General features: G+C 36.7%; 2 protein-coding genes across 2 annotated transcripts; both read right to left on the bottom strand.

Moving 5' to 3' along the window:
- Positions 1-4,687: 4,687 nt before the first annotated feature.
- Positions 4,688-10,939, bottom strand: LOC146168511 (phosphatidylcholine transfer protein-like). Its single transcript, XM_083390896.1, has 10 exons — positions 10,136-10,939; positions 9,667-9,775; positions 9,084-9,141; positions 8,562-8,682; positions 8,238-8,372; positions 7,868-7,985; positions 7,424-7,509; positions 6,708-6,879; positions 6,088-6,155; positions 4,688-5,991 (listed from the first exon to the last, which is right to left on the bottom strand). The coding sequence occupies exons 1-10, from the start codon at positions 10,148-10,150 to the stop codon at positions 5,893-5,895; spliced, it is 981 nt and encodes a 326-aa protein (XP_083247022.1). The 5' UTR covers positions 10,151-10,939; the 3' UTR covers positions 4,688-5,892.
- A 5,042-nt stretch (positions 10,940-15,981) lies between these two features.
- On the bottom strand, positions 15,982-18,113 carry LOC146168510 (uncharacterized). The gene is made up of 5 exons (XM_083389293.1): positions 17,874-18,113; positions 17,653-17,755; positions 16,985-17,095; positions 16,746-16,808; positions 15,982-16,510 (listed from the first exon to the last, which is right to left on the bottom strand). The coding sequence occupies exons 1-5, from the start codon at positions 17,972-17,974 to the stop codon at positions 16,316-16,318; spliced, it is 573 nt and encodes a 190-aa protein (XP_083245419.1). The 5' UTR covers positions 17,975-18,113; the 3' UTR covers positions 15,982-16,315.
- Between the last annotated feature and the right edge of the window lie 779 nt (positions 18,114-18,892).

Here is an 18,892-nt window from a genome sequence, read left to right as displayed (position 1 = left end):
GTGACGGATATGATGTCATAAAATAGCGATTGTGATAACGTCATAAATAATACCGCTTAGTGTGCAATCCTTAACTTCAGGAGTAAATCGAAAACAAGACCGTGAAACATATGTGATTGATTTTGGTAGATCCATGTACGGGACCACGCTAAATTACAAGCACGTCTCTCGCCACCTGCAATACTAACGGAGATCGTTTTCCCGGGTGTTATTCGACTAGCACAACATAAAAACGTAAATAGTTGTAAAATCAGTGTTGTTAACCTTTTTAAGAGAGGGCACACCTGGCGAGCGAAGCGAGCGCGATTTTTTTGATATATTGGCATTTCCTTCAAATTTATTGCAAGTTTTATCACATTGCCGAAACTAAAAAATAAAAAAATATGTCCAATATTTTTTAATACGTTTTCCATTTGTCCGCGACGCACTTGGCAGCCCTCCACGGCGCAACGGTAAAGCAGCGCTGTTCAAAAGCGAGCATTAAATTGTAAACAAAACGGATGTATAAAAGTCATTCGCGCTAAGCGCGAAAGTTTTTCGCACTTACGTAGTTAAAATAGTCGAAAAGTATATGAAATGGCAAACTGCGAGAAACATCAGCACCGCCTAACTCGACGTTATAAGCGAGAGAAAGGCGGAGACCGCTTGATTTATTGTTGTTAATTGTCGAACACACACTTGCTAATCAGCCGACATATCCTGCGTTTACGGTCGACAAAACAAGAAACGAAAAACGGCGTTTTGCGTATGATTTTGGTTTCGCATTAGCTTAAGACGCGTGATCCAATTCCATTGAAAAACACGCAGCTTCGGACGGTGAGTTTAAACGCTGACAAAAACGAAGAAAAAACGATATTGTCACTTACGAAAAGGGAGGGATCGGAACCCCCAAATCCCCCCCATGGATACGCCACTGATGCTGTGGTATGTTGAAGGGTAGATTAAACTTCACGTTACGACCTCTAAAAAACACTTAATTACATTTATTATGTGTTTTTATAGTATGTTTATATTAATTGCAGTAAATAATTTCAAGTTTTCACTATGTATTTTGACTACTTTTGGAGTTTCGTTTGCAAAATTAGGCCCTTCCCTGGTATAGCCTTAGACCTACAGTACCCTTAATCCGGCCCTGTTTGCTAGCATTGTTATTTGTGTTTGTTACGGCAGTTAATACGATGTTAAAAGCTGAACAAAAAAGTTCTAACTGTTTGCCCCCTCCCTCCCAAATTTTCGGCTGGCTACACTACTGTTTCAACCATGTAGAAAGTCGCCCTGGTTTGTATTTTAAGAAAATTGAGCCGTGGGCCGTATGTTGCCCAGGCCCGCTTTAGGGCTTGCATCAGTCTTTGATGACATCACGCTGGGAGTGTCACAAATTAACGTTGACTTTTTTACCTCGTCCAAGTCAAACTTGTCATGTGACAAATGAATTCCATTGTACGCATTAAATATTATGGATAAACACAATATTTGCATTTCCGGTGCAACTAAATAAAGTAATTTTTCTATGCCATTTAAAATTTTGAAATAAAATTTTCTATGCAATTTAAAAAATTATTTTTTAAGGTGAGGTATTACACGGCGCCTTGAAGGCCAAAACAGTGCCACGCCATAATGTAAAACATACTATAAAACGAAGAATATACGCGCGAATCGCAAACAATTTTTCGTTTACCCATAGTTAAAATTGACAAAAAATATAGTTTAACAGGCACTCTCGGGGCCATATTTTACACGTGGGTCTGAACCACGCTGAGACATCAAAAATTTTTAAACCACACCAACTTTTCAAACAAAGTGCAATGAATGTACGGTATACGTCTATCCAGGGAGTCGAACCGTTTGACTTTTCCGGTTCAGGTTCGTTTCGGGTTCGAGGATTTTTTCGAAATCCGATTCAGTTCCGGTTTCGGTTTCGGGGAATTTGAAAGTTCCGGTTCGACCATCGTTATTTCAAAACCGGTTCATAAAGTTCCGGTTCGGATACAATATAAGTTGCGTTATCTAAAAATGTGGGTCAATATTGTCAGAGAATAATCTTTGAATTGTTGGTCATCTAATCTAAGTTACGCGACAATCAAATGATTATAATTATTATTGACATATATGAAAAATGAAAATAAACGTTTTATATAATTAATATTCATATTTTTTTCATAAAATTTCAAACATGTCGTAACTTGACTCTCTAAAACACAAGTTGTGACGTCATCCTGGACACAACCGCTTTTGTTGAAAGGTTCAGGTTCGGTTAGAGTTCATGTTTTTTCAAATTATTCGGTTCAGTTCGGTTAGGCTCCTTAATATCTTACACAAAACTGTTCAGGTTCGGTTGCGGTTCGGAAAAAATGACCCAAAACCGGTTTATAAAGCTCCGGTTCTGTTTCGGTTCGACTTCCTGGTCTATCACGCGGTCCACAGCTACATGATAACACTAAGCTGCTCGCGGCCCACTAAAATGGCTCTATACCAGTGATTCTCAACCTTTTTTAGAGCCAGAGCCGCATTTCAAACCTTAAGTTCGCGAGGAGCCGCATAAAAAACAACAGTAGGCATGTAATTAAAAAACATTAAGAAAGCAACAAGAAAACAACAAATATACATTACGCTAGCTTAGGCTAACTAATTAGCACTGTTGAAACAGCTATTTCTTATTGCCATAGCTTGTCGATCAAGACTAAATATATTATGACGTCACAAACCACAAAATTATTTTAAAGAGCCGGACGGAAGTAGCCCGGGAACATTAGTACTTCGTACTCAGGATCCTTGCTGATCAAATTCATTCACTTTTAATTTATTTTACTTCCTTTGTTGCAATTCTGCTACTACTAACTAATTTTTCACTCCATTAGTGAGAGCCGCAAAATGTACAGTTGAGAGCCGCATGCGGCTCTGAGAGCCGCGGTTGAGAATCACTGCTCTATACGGCCCACATTTGGACAGTATCGAAGACTAATAACTATGCTTAGGAAACGTTTCATGAAAAACTGACTAAAACGGAAGCGCAATGCACAAAAACTTCTTGTGTAATCTAATAAACTGCACTTTAGCCAGGTAAAAAATTTGTGTGTTTGCCAAATAATTAGTTTCGGACACTTCTTACTCAAAGCAAGTAGAATATGTTTCAACAGTAGGCGAAGCCGTCGGTCCAATTTGTTTTATCTGCATTTGGTAAATGTAATCTTGCTTGTTCGGTTTTGTCATCATTTACCTTTAGTATAAAAATGAATAAACATACTACTGGATAAACGTTTCTAACTAAAACTTACTAAAATAGAACGCATCAGTACACAAAAACCTTTTCTAAAGCGAAAACAAAATGAGTAAAAGGTATTAAACTAGAATGTGTGACGTAACAATGAATAGCATTGCTCACACACGTCGTACAAGTTACGTCCTGTGAATACAAAGTTACGAAAGAACCAAATTTTAAACTATTATCGTTTTCGATGTTGTGAATGCATTCGCGATATATATTTACAAGTACGGTTAACTCCCGGACATATAAGCAGATTTTGTCATTACTCCCTGACGCAGATTTCAACACTAAATTTTCCCTAACATGTCAGGGAAAATTCTAACGTATGCAACCCTATATTGTACACATTGTCTCCCGTCTTCGAAACCGCTCATGGCCAAGAAAGGTATTGAGGATATCTCGTATTTAAGTAAAATTCTGAAGTACTTTCTATACCGATTGTTTATTTAAGACTGCATGTGGTTCCCAAACTGGTGGCGAAAAAAACAGAGAACGAACAATATAAACTTAAAACTTGCAATAAAAGGAGCAAAACTAATAGAACTACATATCTACCAAGTTGTTTATGGTACGACTTTGGTACGTGCGCCTGTGAAGCAATCGTGTCATTAGGCTTGATTTCACTTAATTGATGAAGCCTAAATTTTAGTATAGGCTGGTCTTATGAAAAGCCAGATGGTCAGCTGGTTAAATAGCCTACATTTTTTATTGAGAACAAAAACGTAAATGACGCGAAACGGCGAAAGCGAAAAGAAGGCTTAAACATAGGGCTGCGAAATCGGAGTTGGACTCGGGACCCGACGGATTCAGTTTTTTCAATGGAGTCGGACTTGAAACTCGAGTAAGTCCAACGTGCCCACGTTCCCAGTCATACTTGCCCATATGCAAGAGCCTACGAAATTCGAGACCGATAAGGTCGCAAACTGTAAATTGTAAAGGGGTAAAGCATATGGTAATAAATTTGGGTAAGTTATGTGACACTCCTATAAGAGGACCCTAATTTTGTTACATAAAAAGGTGGTATATAAAGACTGAAGAGTCGGAGTGCGACTGTGGCCTTGGATTGTTTTGTTGGCCGCATGTAAAGCCCTGCTTCAACCGTTGGCGTACATACCAAGACTCGTGTCAGCAACAGTGTGGATAAGTTTAGACACTGAATACGATAGGTAAGTTTCTATAAACACAAAATGGGGTTGCCAGAGCCAAACAGCTCGAACCACTTATTTAGAGCATCGAGACCTATAGCACACTAGCGACTTTTAATCTCAATCCCCAGACAGAGGCCTTACTAGCTAAACTTCGTTCATATTATGATCACTGCTGATGATTATAGGTAAATAACGTTGTCCTGAGATAAATTGTTGTAAGAAAAATGAAATATGTTTTATCAATGCAGCTATGGCTAAAGGTCGCTCGTAGTAATAATTTTAGCAACACAAATTTTATTGGGCAAAGTTAAGTGTATCGCCTGACCCATAGAGAAGCATGTGGTAGTTCTGTTGAATAAGAAGCACAACACGAAAAATGCATAGAACAAAAAACAAATCAGTTAACAAACCGCCAATACGATTTTGCATTGATTATGGCGTTAAATTATGAAATGTATTTATCACACGGCTAATTACATTTAGAGAGGTGGGGCATTAAATTGATTTCATTGCGTAACAATGTAAATTTAGGTCGATTAAGAAACAAATCTATAAAACAGTTTAAGCAAAGAAAAAATATTACGAAAATTCACTAGAAAACTGGTCAATTGTAATAACAACAAACAAAACGTGTATAGCCTACGTAAATTGGTTCTATCGTATGCAAAACACGATCATGTAAACTTGAACACTGTGGTATGCCAGCTTGTTAAATAAAAAACGTATGCACGCGAGTGGTGTAATATGGTGGATTTGGAAAGCAGCATTACCAGGAAAACCGCATAAAGATGAAAGTGAATATGTATTATATAACCTGATAATCACACATAATTAAATTTCGTTTACGGCTATAACTGTGGAGTACAACAAAGTGTAATTTTTCGCCCCTAAAACTCAGTGGGCTTTCGAAAAGGCAGAAAACAAAATAAAGCCGTACGTATATGCAAAACAATACTAAAAAAATAAACAGCTGTGTTACGCAATCAAAATCGTTAGCCTAATAAGACTTCGTATCGACAGCAACCACGCACTCGTAAACGTTGACAATTTGTAAAAAAATCCTGACATAAAGCGACCAAATCCAATAAGGCACAGCTCGAAACTAAGATGCACAGTGCGTCAAATCGCAGACAAATCCGCTTGCCGATTTTAAATGAGGAAAATCGCAGGCTGACCTGCTGGAGAGATTTAGCTAAATTCGAAAATCGTCAGTTTTTAATAAAATGCTTTTTCGAGATAAATTTATCTCCGTTTGTTTACAGCTGACGGTAGGTCATCATTGGAATTAATCTCATTAAGTTTTAGCAAGCAAGGTAGGTTGGAAATAAGTGTCAACGACAACACTTGTGCACATTATCAAGCTTAGAAAAAATGGCGTATATCGGTCTGGTTAAAGAAAGAAAACATCGAAATAGGCGCATCTCTATGCGTTGTTTTGTTAATAGGCAACGTGTACGGCTGTACGCGCAGCACCTGCTTTCATTCGATCACCACTGCTTTACCGTGGGTTTTTTCCAGGAACGCCGGCAGACCTTTACAAGCGCGCTGCAAATCCTTCATGAAAGCTGGAACTCCAGTCTAAACACACACAGGAAATAAGTACAGAAAAATAGGAAGACAAGTGTTGTTGAACGCAAACGTTCAATCTTATTAAATATTACGAGAAATGTTTACCTTGGCAGCCCAGTTAACCAGCCACGATGGTATCGATCCCTTGGGATTATCGTAATACTGAATAAACGCTGCAAAAAAATAGGCAAAACCAGTTAGTTTATTAATACAAAATCAGACCCACAAATACACAATGCTTTTGTTTGCGAGCCACGAGTAAAACCACAAAAAAAATAACTAACTTAAGCCTAAGTAGCAGACTAGACGGTGGGGAGAAAATGACGCCGTCATAAACAGCATTTATAACTAAAGCATAAAATTAACAGGCATAACGGCGCTGTGGTTGATCAATTGTAAACAAAGCGAGTGACAAGGCGCGTTCTGTGCGACCACTTGGCGTCACACAGTGTATGCAGTATGTTTCGCGCGGCCTTCACAGCAAATGTGTGTTGTCGTCAAGCCTACATGTTATGCCATTCGTGATCTGTACTCTTATATACTGTTTTATATTCCGTTCAAACCCTTATCGACCCTAAATATTAGACAAATGTATTCTGGAGTAAGTTTAGCGATTATTATTCCGGCGTTAAGTTGGGCATATGCATTTAACCTGACCGGCTTACCGGTACGGGTAAGGTGAAACGAATCTGCATCCCAGGTCGGATACTTTAACGTTAACTTACCCTTGGTGCCCTTGCCGTTCCACGGCTCCAGGGCAAGGGACTGGTGGTAATCATTGACCCGTATAGCACCTTTAACTTCTGGCACATTGTGCTTTTGAACGCTGTGCATGACGATGACAATGTATTCTTTGCCGTCTTGTTTGACTTTCCGCGTTTCTCTTGCGTATACGTACTAAGAGTAGAAACAAAAGTACTCCTTACGTTCTAGGATCGACCGGCGGTGTTAATTTTGCCTCGCCATATTGCCCTAATTTAAGATAAACCTAAGATAAAGTGTTGTCGGATGCAATCTCAAACTAAATTTTACCATTTCATACACTCATCTTGTTAAGACTGATTCAGTGCCTTCTCACTATGTTGAAAATTTATATCGAGATTATTCGAAACAAAAAATGATACACAATGATACCTACTTATGTGTGGGCTTTCACATTCTTAATACGTTTTACAACCTCAAACCATCATCTTCTTATTGTTAACATTCGACACAAAATTTTATACCCAGCCAGCGTTTGGCCATCTTAACAATTTATCAGGCCAAAGATCATCGGACCTAAACGTTATCTGGCGCTTTATGATACAAAAATTGGTGACCCCTGCTCTACGATATAGAAATTAGATTGACTGTGATATACCGTATGGCATAACAATTACTATTTAGGAAAACTAAAATTCGATTTTAAAACTATTAAGCATGATTTTATATCTAGACATACATCTCTGTTGGCAAGCGGCCAGGGGAAGTCTACGTTGAAATATATAACATCAGGACCTTTTTCGTTGTCTTGCACCACGTATAATTCTGAATAGACAAAAACATTTTTTTTAGAAATTTATTGCTAGATAAAATAAGTCAAATTATTGCCATAAGACGAGTGAAGTAAGTCAATCAAATAACACCATTTTAGCCTATTGCATTATGAATTAACCGTTAATCGCAAGGCAAAAATAGTTAGTGGCCGAACGATTACAGCAGCCAAGCTATCGTTAAGCATTCCAAAGTGCTTTGTCCACGTTTACAATTTGAAGGGCGAAGTCCGGAAGATTAAGCGACAGAAAACAGTCTCCACCTGGTCTGTGCAAACACGGGTGTTGCATTACAGTACTCAAATATTGCGTATCCCTGTTATCAGAAATCATATTGGGACAGGTGACCTTACCTGTAACATATTCGTCCCACACCACTCGGTACTTATTGTCCAGAAAGACGGCGGCTATCATATCTGGGGTAGCGTCTGGCAAAGTCGCATAAAGCTTGTATTCGTACAAACCCTCGTTCTGATGAAATAAAAATTTCATTAGCAATGTCAAAGACAAACAAGACTTTCCAAAACGTTTTTTTTACTTTAGCACCAGAAGTGTATAGCAAACAAATTTGTGATTGGACCTACATTACGTTGCGCTTATACTAAAGTTGTCTGAAGTGACACACTCACACAAATTTTAGTTTAAATTTTTTTGAAAACATTTTATTAACATCAGGAGTACGCTATCAAAACAAGATCTATACAGAAACTATTTAAAACTTACTCCCTTTGGTGTTCGAAATATCGTGACATTCATAGACTCTGCAAGGAACTCGTATCCATTAAGTTGCCTTTTATTAAGTTGACTTATCATAGACTGAAAGGCATCATCTGTGTACAATTCCATGGGAACCTCTGCCTGTAAACGTGTATGCTGGACTTTTAAATCGTAAAAACCTACTTTTAAGTTTAACATTTACACTGCAATAATGTAAGTTTTTAAGTTAATGCTTTCTACACAAAACTGGACAAGGTTTTGTCTTTAGATAAATTTATGTCAATATGTAAGTAAAAAAAAATAACACGTGCCTAAACAACAATAACAAACCTTTCTGCTATTTGTTTTGAGTGATTTGTCCATCGTCTTTCCGTTGGATTTTATTTGTTTTATTTCACTGTCCAGTTGTTCCTCGTAGTGGTCGAAGTACTCGTCCATCGACATATCATTTCTAAAGGGATACAACATACAAGACAAAAATTCAGTATCGTTTTTCACTCATAACTTACTCACAACGCGAGTGCGTTAACAGTGGTAGTGATCAAAGTTCATTTTTTTTGTATAATTCGAGTGTGTCACGGTTTGCTAAACTGAGACCATATGTAAGCCGGTTAGCCGAAGATATGCGCTTTTGTTTGCTTTAGTAGAGACGTAAGAAAGCATAATGTTGTGGTAAATTGAACAAACAATTCTGCCACTTATTCAACCCAAGCAGGGTTCGTCACACTACAGTGTAAACCAGACCAAAAGAAAATTGGATCTCGATTATAATTTATTTGCCTACAAAGTAATGAGTGGTGTATATTTCAAACAAACGGGTAACGGTTATATCGTTGATTCTGACCTACTGACCTGTTGCTACCGGTATGTACATTTGCCTCCACAAGTCCAGGTTTTCCTTTGACAAATCCTGAAAAACAAAGTCAGTAGACTGTGAAGCACGGAGAACCTGCCCAACACGTGAGAGAGCAAATCTATTGTTTGGACTTCGGACTTCTCTAACAAAGAAAACCCAAAGTCAACAACTTGATAACGCTTGACCAAGATTTTTATTGGATAAGTCCCGCAATGTGGGTCATGAAACACCTTTTTACCGTCTAATCCTACATGCCCACAGTCCACCACATTTTAAGCTTAGGCCTAGACTAGTATTTGTCACGTAATTGTAACCAATTACCGGCTTGTGCGTGGGACACAAAAACGCTGTAATCGAATACTCGAGCGTTTTGTTTGGTTTTGAAAATAATTCATTGCGTAGCGCGATGTTTAGAGATATCTTGTTGATATGTGACTATAACATTTTTAACCGTTTATCTTAAAATCGTGGCCACAAATCCAAATCTTCAAACTTGAAAACTAGCTACATATATTTAGGTAGGCTACATGTGATGTCTGCCATGCTTCCAAAACAGTAGTAAATAGCCTATGTGCTTACCGACTGGACAGTAAATCACAATCCATGTTAGAGCGATAAGCAGAGATAACGCAGAAACAGCAAAAACTCCTAGTTTCATGACGGTCAGTATGCCCATATACCTCAAAACCTACAACAAAACGACAATATTTAATTACTTCAATATTCTAAGGTTCAGGTTGAAAATTTTCGATAGATATATATCGCATACAATGAATACTAAAAATTAGGGTTCGAAGGCAATCAAATATAATTCGCGGTTAATTAAATGGCCGCAATTACAAAAGCCGCGCTGAAGTTTAAAGCCACGGCATAAATTCGTAATTAAATTTGTTCAACACTTTGCTTGATCACTAACGTATCAAATGCACGGCAAATCACTCGTAGCACACAAAAACCTTGCACTTCATGTGAACCACGACAGACTCCTAGTTCCAACAATGAGCAATAAATATTTAATTTCACCAGAAAGTTGAGCAGCGCTTCTGACCTGTAGCTTGATCATATGTGTGTTCTGCTTTGCACTTCGTAGACAAAGGCACTGCAATCACCGCTGGCTCCAGTACTTTTCTTCTCAGTCTTTGAACAACACAGTACGTCGTCGATGCGCAAACAAGCTCGATACGCCTGGTTACAGGCTTACCCGTTTTGATATAGCGGTACAAACTCTCTCGGCGATGACCGAGAGTAACCTCTCTGACGGAAAGCGCTGTTGTTGACGATGTGCGCTTTAGCACAGAGCAAAATCGCAAGCAGCTTGTGACGCAACTAAGCCACTGCAGCACAGTCAGCAAGCCTCTACTCCGTTTCGCAACAAGCAACACGGACTTTGGCCAGCAGTAGAAAAACGACTTGGCGTTTCTGCTGACAAAGAGGCTGCACAAATACAGGTAAACAAATAACCCTGCGGCCTGCGTTTTGTAGTTTTGAATAACAACACATACAAAGAGCCTTCAAAAATACGTAGAGCATGACTATTGAGTATATTTAAAAACACTGGATTTATGTTGGTTTAAGACAACATATTCCAGTAAAAAGGGATTTCAATTATAATTAAAACTATACAGAAAGGTATGCTATTACCTTTATAACTTAAGGTGTTAGCCTACTTTTACCTTTCACGTATTAAAAAGAATCGTAGTGAATCATTTGAGGCATGTAATAGCACAATTATGCTTACTTAGAACGCCGCCTATAGATAAACAGTCTGTTGTATAACTGATCGAATAAAATAGTCGGAATAGCTCAGTGTCACTGCAACAAATATATCATCGACTGTGGCGCTTACATGATTTCCTACGCAACGACAGCCGCCTGCAGTAAAACAGTAACACCGATTACTATTATAGTGACTAGTGAGCTTACATTTTACGATGAGCAGAGCGAAGGCGAGCGATTCGTATCTTTTGTGTCGCAACAGCAACAACCGACGTTTATAAACACAGTTCCGACACGGTAAGATGCACGTGGCTCTTTCACTAAATAGTCTCCATTCTATGGACGTTTCAAAGGGCAGAGACCTCTGGAGGTGCACCAAAGGCTGTTATTTAGGTCAACATCGTCGCAAAAGTACAATTTTAAACCAGTGTCAATACATTGAAGAAGGAGGCTGCAATGCGTTCAAGAAATGCGCAAAACAGCTGGTTTCAGTTTGCCAAAAAAGTCATTTAAACTGTTATATTTCTCATATTATGTTGTCTGTTGATGTTTAAAAGTCTAGATATGTGTGAAAAGTGCATATCTTTACATTTTGTTAACAGCGCTTTCATTTAATTTAGAGGGTACCGTGGTACTCACGACGCCTTGCTGTAAAGATTCGCTGACACTCCTTTAACCGCAATTAAAAACTAACTCCCACCTGTAAAAACAGCACCTGCAAATATACCTATATGTCACTACGAATTAAGAGAGTATAACTTGTTTGAAATTACAAGCTTATCATTCTCTATTTTAGTCCCAAATCATCAGTAATAAACTTCGCCGAATAATATTTTAAAGAAAACAAGATTTGCTGACGTAATGAAAAAGAGGTCACAAATACATAAAACGCTCTGCTGCGTTTTGTTAAGGAATTAACACAGTCTCAAATTGTTTTGTCTCGTTTGCAAAAAAATACGTGGACTGTTGTTTATTCAGACTTTCGACCTTAATCACTGCTGGGCTCTCCTCATGACTTGAGCTAATGTGCATATGAAGCGAATTTTATCCTCAACTAAAACGTGATTTATTCTGCCTAAAGAGGTATTATTGCATAAGATCTAATTATGCCTTTATCTTGTTTACAATTCTACTACCTCTGAAAAGCAGAATCAAACAAGTATTTTCCAGTTACACCAGGGTTGTTAAACTCAAATTGCTCTGGGGGGCAAATAAAACCATTTTGATTTTCCTGCAAGCCGCAATCACTAAATCAGGTGTTTCAATATTGTCATCACCTTGGTGCACATTATTTTTATAAGCGTATATTCGCTGGATAAAAAAACAATAAGTTAGTATTAGTTTAGTGTTTACATTATAACGTGACGTAATGAAACAAGTAATTGTAGAAAAAAACGCTAATCTTATGCGAACTCATAAAAATAAGCATCTGTGGAAAAGTTCAATCGCGTGGATCTCGAAAAAATATTGCACACGTAATAAACACATTCCCCGATACAACCACCATGAGTTTGAAAATAAATTATTGGGATCGTATTGCAAAGACGTAAAACGCAAAAATTAAATAACTAGTTACTAGATGGACTTCACAGGAACATTACTTTATAGATAGCTCGTGTCCACACGGCGATAGTTTCTATAGTCACACAGAAAAGCGTGAGAAAAATATTTTCTAAAAGCGCGCTAATTTTTATCGTTTAACCAAACAAATTTCGCAAACAAACGGCAAAAAAATGTCATAATATGCACGACGCCTTTTGGCTGAAAGCATTTGCACCAAATTGAAAAGCAGCTAAGTTGGCAAACAATTTTATTTTACCGGATCCATGGTCTGTTGCCCCACGACCCATGAATCCTCCATGCTTTTCTTGTATATTTTCTGAATATATGTTGGACAAGAACACTGTACCTTCCCAACGAAATAAGTTTTTCGCAAATTAGCCAAGGTTCATCGGTCGATAGCAGTTAATACTGTCCATGGCCACATGTGGCCCGCAGTCCTGGATTTTGACCAACCTGCACTGGATTCCTATTTTTTGTAAGCAAGAAAAGAAAGTTTACACAGTTTGCCAAAATAGGACTAAGACCTCATAGTCGTTATAACGTATACATCGGAATAGGTCTTAAATCTGTCGGAATAAGTCCTAAATGACCATAATCAGGCCTATACAACATTTTACCTAACCCAACAGCCCATTCCTGAGTACATTACTAACTCCCCTAATAATTTCAACTCTAATCCATTTTCTAATCCCACACATCACAAGGTTTTATGATGTATTGGTCAAAAATGATTACTCGGTTGATCGATTTATTGGATAATTTGGACACATATAGTAAGATTCAATTTGTAGGTAAGAGCGTTGAACCTTCAGGTCCAAAGCTGTATGGAATTTTAGTTTAGCTATAGAATTAAGTCATAGGTCAAGCGAAACTACACGTGTAACACAAGGCAGGATGCGCTTGCCCTAATAAAACATTTAACGGAGCAAACAAATAATAATTTTGCACCACTAATATCAATAATAAACCATTTATACTAACGATAAAAAATCACAAAACTACGACTTCTTTCACAAACTCAACATTTCCACGACTTATGTATATGTTCCTCCTTATAAAAATTCGTTTACTTTCTCATTGACGCCATATGCTCTTTCTAGCAATCCTGACCAACGCCTCACCGATTGGAAAACATATACCGGTATGCAAAATGTTAATCAACATGTGGTTTCCGAAAAAATGTCATCTGGTCGAGTATATGCGCTAATTAAATGCAAAAAGTAAAAAATAGGAAACCTGTCACACTAATATCCTAACAATACAAGAAACCGAAAGCTTTTAAAGCAATAGTTTGTAAAATTAGCAGTTGAGCTCCCCTAACATATTCCACAAGTGGCGTTCAATAAACAAATTCCAAAAAATTGTACATCAAAATGAGAAAACTTGGTATAGAAACTTTCAAATTCCCCTCGCTTGGTTAAAAACGTCTGCTATAAATGCTAAAAAACATACAAGAAGCGAAAAATAATCGGACAGTAGTTTACCTTTATGTGATTATGATTTGCTAAACATAGTATGGGACGGGCCATGACCTCCTGTCCCTTAATCCGCGTCTGCACCTGTTATTCAAATATTTGCATATACCTGCCGACGTTATTATTGGGAAATATAATAATTGAAGTTGCTAGCTTTTGCCATAACAGTAGGACGACTTTCATTCATGAAAGTTGATAAAGTGAGTTTTCTAAACTAATGAGTTACATTTCAGCAAACCCTATGTATTTCTCACAAAAGTTTTGCTTAGCCTACATCTGCATTCAGCGGAGGTCCGACGGAAAGTAAATTAACTGCTGATTGTAATTTTAACAAACTTTTTTTTATCACTTGTCATTCAAATCCTATACCTGATAAAACCAAATTCATAACAATGCATATGGGCAAGATGCAGTCCGGCTAATTGGTGAACCATATCTCGTAAATATTTCATACGTGGAACGCCATAAACGAGACTGCAATCTGTCAAAGAAATGTATTTTTAATGCTACTACACCGTGAAATCCGTAAAAACGATTTGTAAAGCTGTCCTTATACGCGGTTTCAAAACATTTATCTTGTTATCTAGACTCATAAAATTGGTATCTGAACTAAAAATTAGACTACCTAAAGTGCTTTAGAAATGGCATTTGAAAAATCAATGCAAATAATTTTGACTGTAATCTGTATTTGCGATTAATAAAATAAGCGTGAGTTTTTTTGTTTTTTTTATCTAGTTAAGTAGTAACACAACAGAGTTTTTTAAAGTATCAGCCCCCTCAAAAAAGTCCTGGTCCCATGAGAACTTACTTCGTTTGTCCTAATATTTTAAACTTTATTTTGTTGCGTTTATCGTAAATTTAATTTATGATGGCTACACCAGGAAGGTCAGCAGTTAAGGAAGGTCGGTTCTGCAAAGTCTATGTTCTGAATAACGGTTCCCGATCCGCATTTGTTTAAAATCGACAATTTGTTAACTTGTTTCTCGAGTGCCAGCCCGTGGAACGTTTTAGCGCAACCTAGCTACTAATTTTACAACTGTTGCTTTAAAGCATTGTTTTCAACCTTTTTGTACTAGCGCCCCCTTTGACTTGACAGGTTATTTAAACGCCCCATGTTATAACAAACCCGGGGATGGACAATCAAGTCAGAAAACAAGTAACTTAATTCGCGTTAAATGAAATCCAGTGAATTATGTTGAGGATTTTTGGCAAAAAGCAAAAGCGAAAACTCGATAAAACACATTTAAAAATTAAAGCAAACCAAAATATATGGCACCATAAACCTAGACAAGATTAGCATGAGGCGGCAAAACTAGATCTGTCAGGGGACCATGGCCTGTAATTTAGTGTTGATGATGATTATGGGTTTTAAAATATATTATCAAAACAAGGTATAGCTCGGTGGTTTAAATGGCGGATCTCGATCCGGTCCCTGATCTTTTCAACTTTTTGTGTGGATCTTCTAATGTAGTCTTAAAAAAAACTTTGTACAGTATTTTCATGTGGATACCAATTGACAGTGTTGTTGAATTTTGTAAAAAAAATCAAGCATAGAACGAGACTCCCAAATGTTAATCTTTGTGAACGTTTGAGAATATCAGTTAGCGACAGAAAGCCCCAATTGTATACTATTGCTAGACCTAAAGTCTAAAACAGGGGTCGGCAACCTACGGCCCGCGGGCTTTTACGTTATTTTATTTATTAATAAAAAACGCTATCGGTTTGTGATGTTATTAGGATATTAGTTTTGGATTACTATGCGCACTCCAAGTGGCAAGGTTACTGATCTCCCGTTCAGCGGTTAGTTCAATAGTCATTTGCTGTTTTTTTTTAATAAGCCGACGAGTAGTAAAACAGGTTATGTTGCATGTAGTAATTACTGCAACCCTTTTATTGCAACGAAACTGCTATACACATTAAAAACAACATTAAATATAATACCAATAAAAACGCAAAAAATATGCATACAATAAGGTAGCACGGCATTTTCTTGGAAGTAGAATGGGATAACTTTGGTACCACAAACTTAATCAGACTGTGCAATAAAAACACAAAATTTATATTTACAAATATCTATAAAAACGTATCTGTGTGTTGGCGTATTTACAGTACGCGACAATATATTCTTTACTGTACAGCTTACAACGTTTTATAAAGTCAACCTGATCTCGCAAACACAACAAGGCAATGGAGCAACATCCGATAAAAGAAATACAAACAACAAAATAAACATAAAATTAAAAATGTGATTTGAAGATACAAAGCATAAAGGATATGAACTTAATGGCAGTACAACAAAAAATAAATCCCTAAAAAACGGTTCTATTCACATTTAGTTGAACCTTGACTCACGTATCAATAGCTGTTGTTGTTTTGAATGTCAAACCCTATATGCTCTATTCAAGGTTTCTGTCTTGTGTATAACAGCACAGAAAACGGCACAAACAGCTTAGGAGATGTATGAAAACACACGATTAACTACACTTTTTTGCTAACTGGTCATTTAGTTGATTGAAGGACAGGCTTTGCTTCTGTCGGTTTTGTTTTGGTATCAGTAGGTCGCTTTCATTTTGATCAACCAAGTCGACTACAAATGGCAATGCTTCCCGGACTATTTGACATCTTGTAATGTTATTTTCGCCGCCCACAATTGGGCACCAGCACAATGCCTGTAAATAATAATAAGACAACTCTATTCTGAAAATGGCAGTGTACAATTTCTATGATGTCGAAAAAACTTTTTTTTTAAATAGTGCCATGCAAAGCTATTTGTAAAATAATCTTTTTAGGTATACAAAATGGGTCATTTTTTTATAAATAAACATAAAACTAACTTAACTTTATAAGTAACAAAATATATCATAGTTTATATAAATGAAAAGTCAATTCAAAACAGATACTTACAACATCACACAAAAATCCAAGTGGAAACCAGGCAGGCAAAGCTCCGGTTGAATATGAATAAACCTGAACAAAGTTTAGTATTGTTTTCTGTTGATTGGGATATCATTTAAAGTTAAGACCAGATGAAGAAGGATTTATTTTACCGCACATAAAATGAATAAATGAAAATTTTGTAATAGCAACAGTTTATTGCCTACAATGTACCAAAAGGTGTACTATATTTTTCAGTGCAATTTTACCTTGGCCAATGAAGAATCTAAACCACAAGATAAAAAAGTGAGTTCCATTACATCAAGCCAGCCTGCCGGAGTGTAACAAAATATCTGTATCCAGTTTTCATCATGCCTTATCTATATAACAAAGTAAACATGGTTTGAAAAGTTTTTCAACAGTTAAAAATTGAACAATAAATGCTTGGCATCCTTTAATTTACAAGGCCTTTAATAAACACTTATTTTCTTACTAAGAGAAAAGTCAACAGGCTGCACTCTCTGTATTAAGATTTCTTTTCATACAATTTAAAGGACTTGAAACATTTGTGCTGGAAAGCCAATTGCATTTAAGATTCTGAGCTTATCTTACCAATATATATAGATTATACTATACATTTTAGATTGTATGATCTATAAAACTGAACTAACAAGGGAAAAAGACATATACAACAGAATACCAAAAAGCATTAAATGTTTAACAGATTTATAAATTGTATTTAAGAAAGACAAATTTAAATTAAACTTATAAATTATTTTTATTTGTTATGGGATAGAATTTAGATTAAGCACGGTTGTATTTGTTTAACAAATTGATAGACCTAGATAGTTACTTCATTACCAGCATAAGAGCGCTCAGAACAATAAAGCAACTTCCATTAGTGTTAAGTGTTATACAACAATAAGTGGATACTTACCCTGTTTACATAATACTCTGACGGGTGTTCAGCCTCATTAAGATGTTCAATTGCAATGACTGTTTCTTCAATGCAGTGTGAAGGGTCTCCATTTATTTTCCAACTAAAATACAGATTAGTTGGCTTGATAACAGAAAACTGGACCGTTCGACCGCATTACAGTTCTTTGGACCTATTGATTTGGATACAAATCAATATGCTAATTTACGCTGATAAGTTACTTTTCAGTGTGACAATGATGACTTCGTAATCCGGGCATCCATGTTCCAGGTCTAAGATAACTTTTTACAGGTGCTTGTAAAGACGCAGGGAAACAAGGCATTTAGAGTTTGTTACTTCGTACTTTTATTTTAAAGTTTTACAACAATGCAAACAAAACACAGACAACACAATCACCAACCAAACCACTATCACGTCGATGCTTAAGTTTTGTTACAATTTTTTTGTGAACCATTGGTTAGATTTCTATGAACAAAGAACCATTTTTATTTCGCTTAATTTTATTTTTTTCTATGTTCTGTATATATTTTCACTAGCGTTTACCATAGCCTTCGCGTGCCGTAATTATTTTTTGCCCCGAACTAACAGTAATGTTAATCCGCGGTGAGTGGCGTTGTATCGAAATACCATTTTTAAAATCCCTGAATGACAAATTAAGGAAACATATGTCGTTGGACAAATCAAGTCCGACTAGAATAAACAGCAACTTAAGTGGTCATTTGGTCACATCTGTTAACCCAAATTAAATTGAATATTATTTTTTCGACATTCAGTACTTCATGGCAAGAAGACGTTATTACGTCAAACAAAATGACTTACAACTTAAATTATAGGCGTTTAACGTTTTAAGTAAAGGGACAAATATGGGTTAAAAAACGTTCGCGGGCCATAATTTATCTACATGATGATATTATTCAATGACAAAACCGTGATCAATGCGAATTTTTATTACAAAGTCTAAGACAAGTCGACAGAACATCTTTAAATTGTCTACGACAGTCATTTAGAATAGGTGAAACTAAAGCGCACATAGCCTACTAAAAATTTCAAAAATGAATTTCAGACAGTCAAAAAGGGTCTCGAGCCATAATAGCAAAATAAGAACAACATCAGTTGTCGGAATAAAACACAATTCGGAATAAGACCTACATGGCCAGAATAATGCCAATAATACAGTTTACCCAAAGAGATTATAATCTCTTTGAGTTTACCTAACCACAAACACCACCCCTAACTTTAT

The sequence above is a fragment of the Ascidiella aspersa genome, chromosome 1 (assembly GCF_963924565.1).
Source record: "Ascidiella aspersa chromosome 1, kaAscAspe10.2, whole genome shotgun sequence".
NCBI lineage: Eukaryota > Metazoa > Chordata > Ascidiacea > Phlebobranchia > Ascidiidae > Ascidiella > Ascidiella aspersa.
Note: the sequence above shows the minus strand (reverse complement) of the source record. Positions and strands in the feature narration are given on the sequence as shown.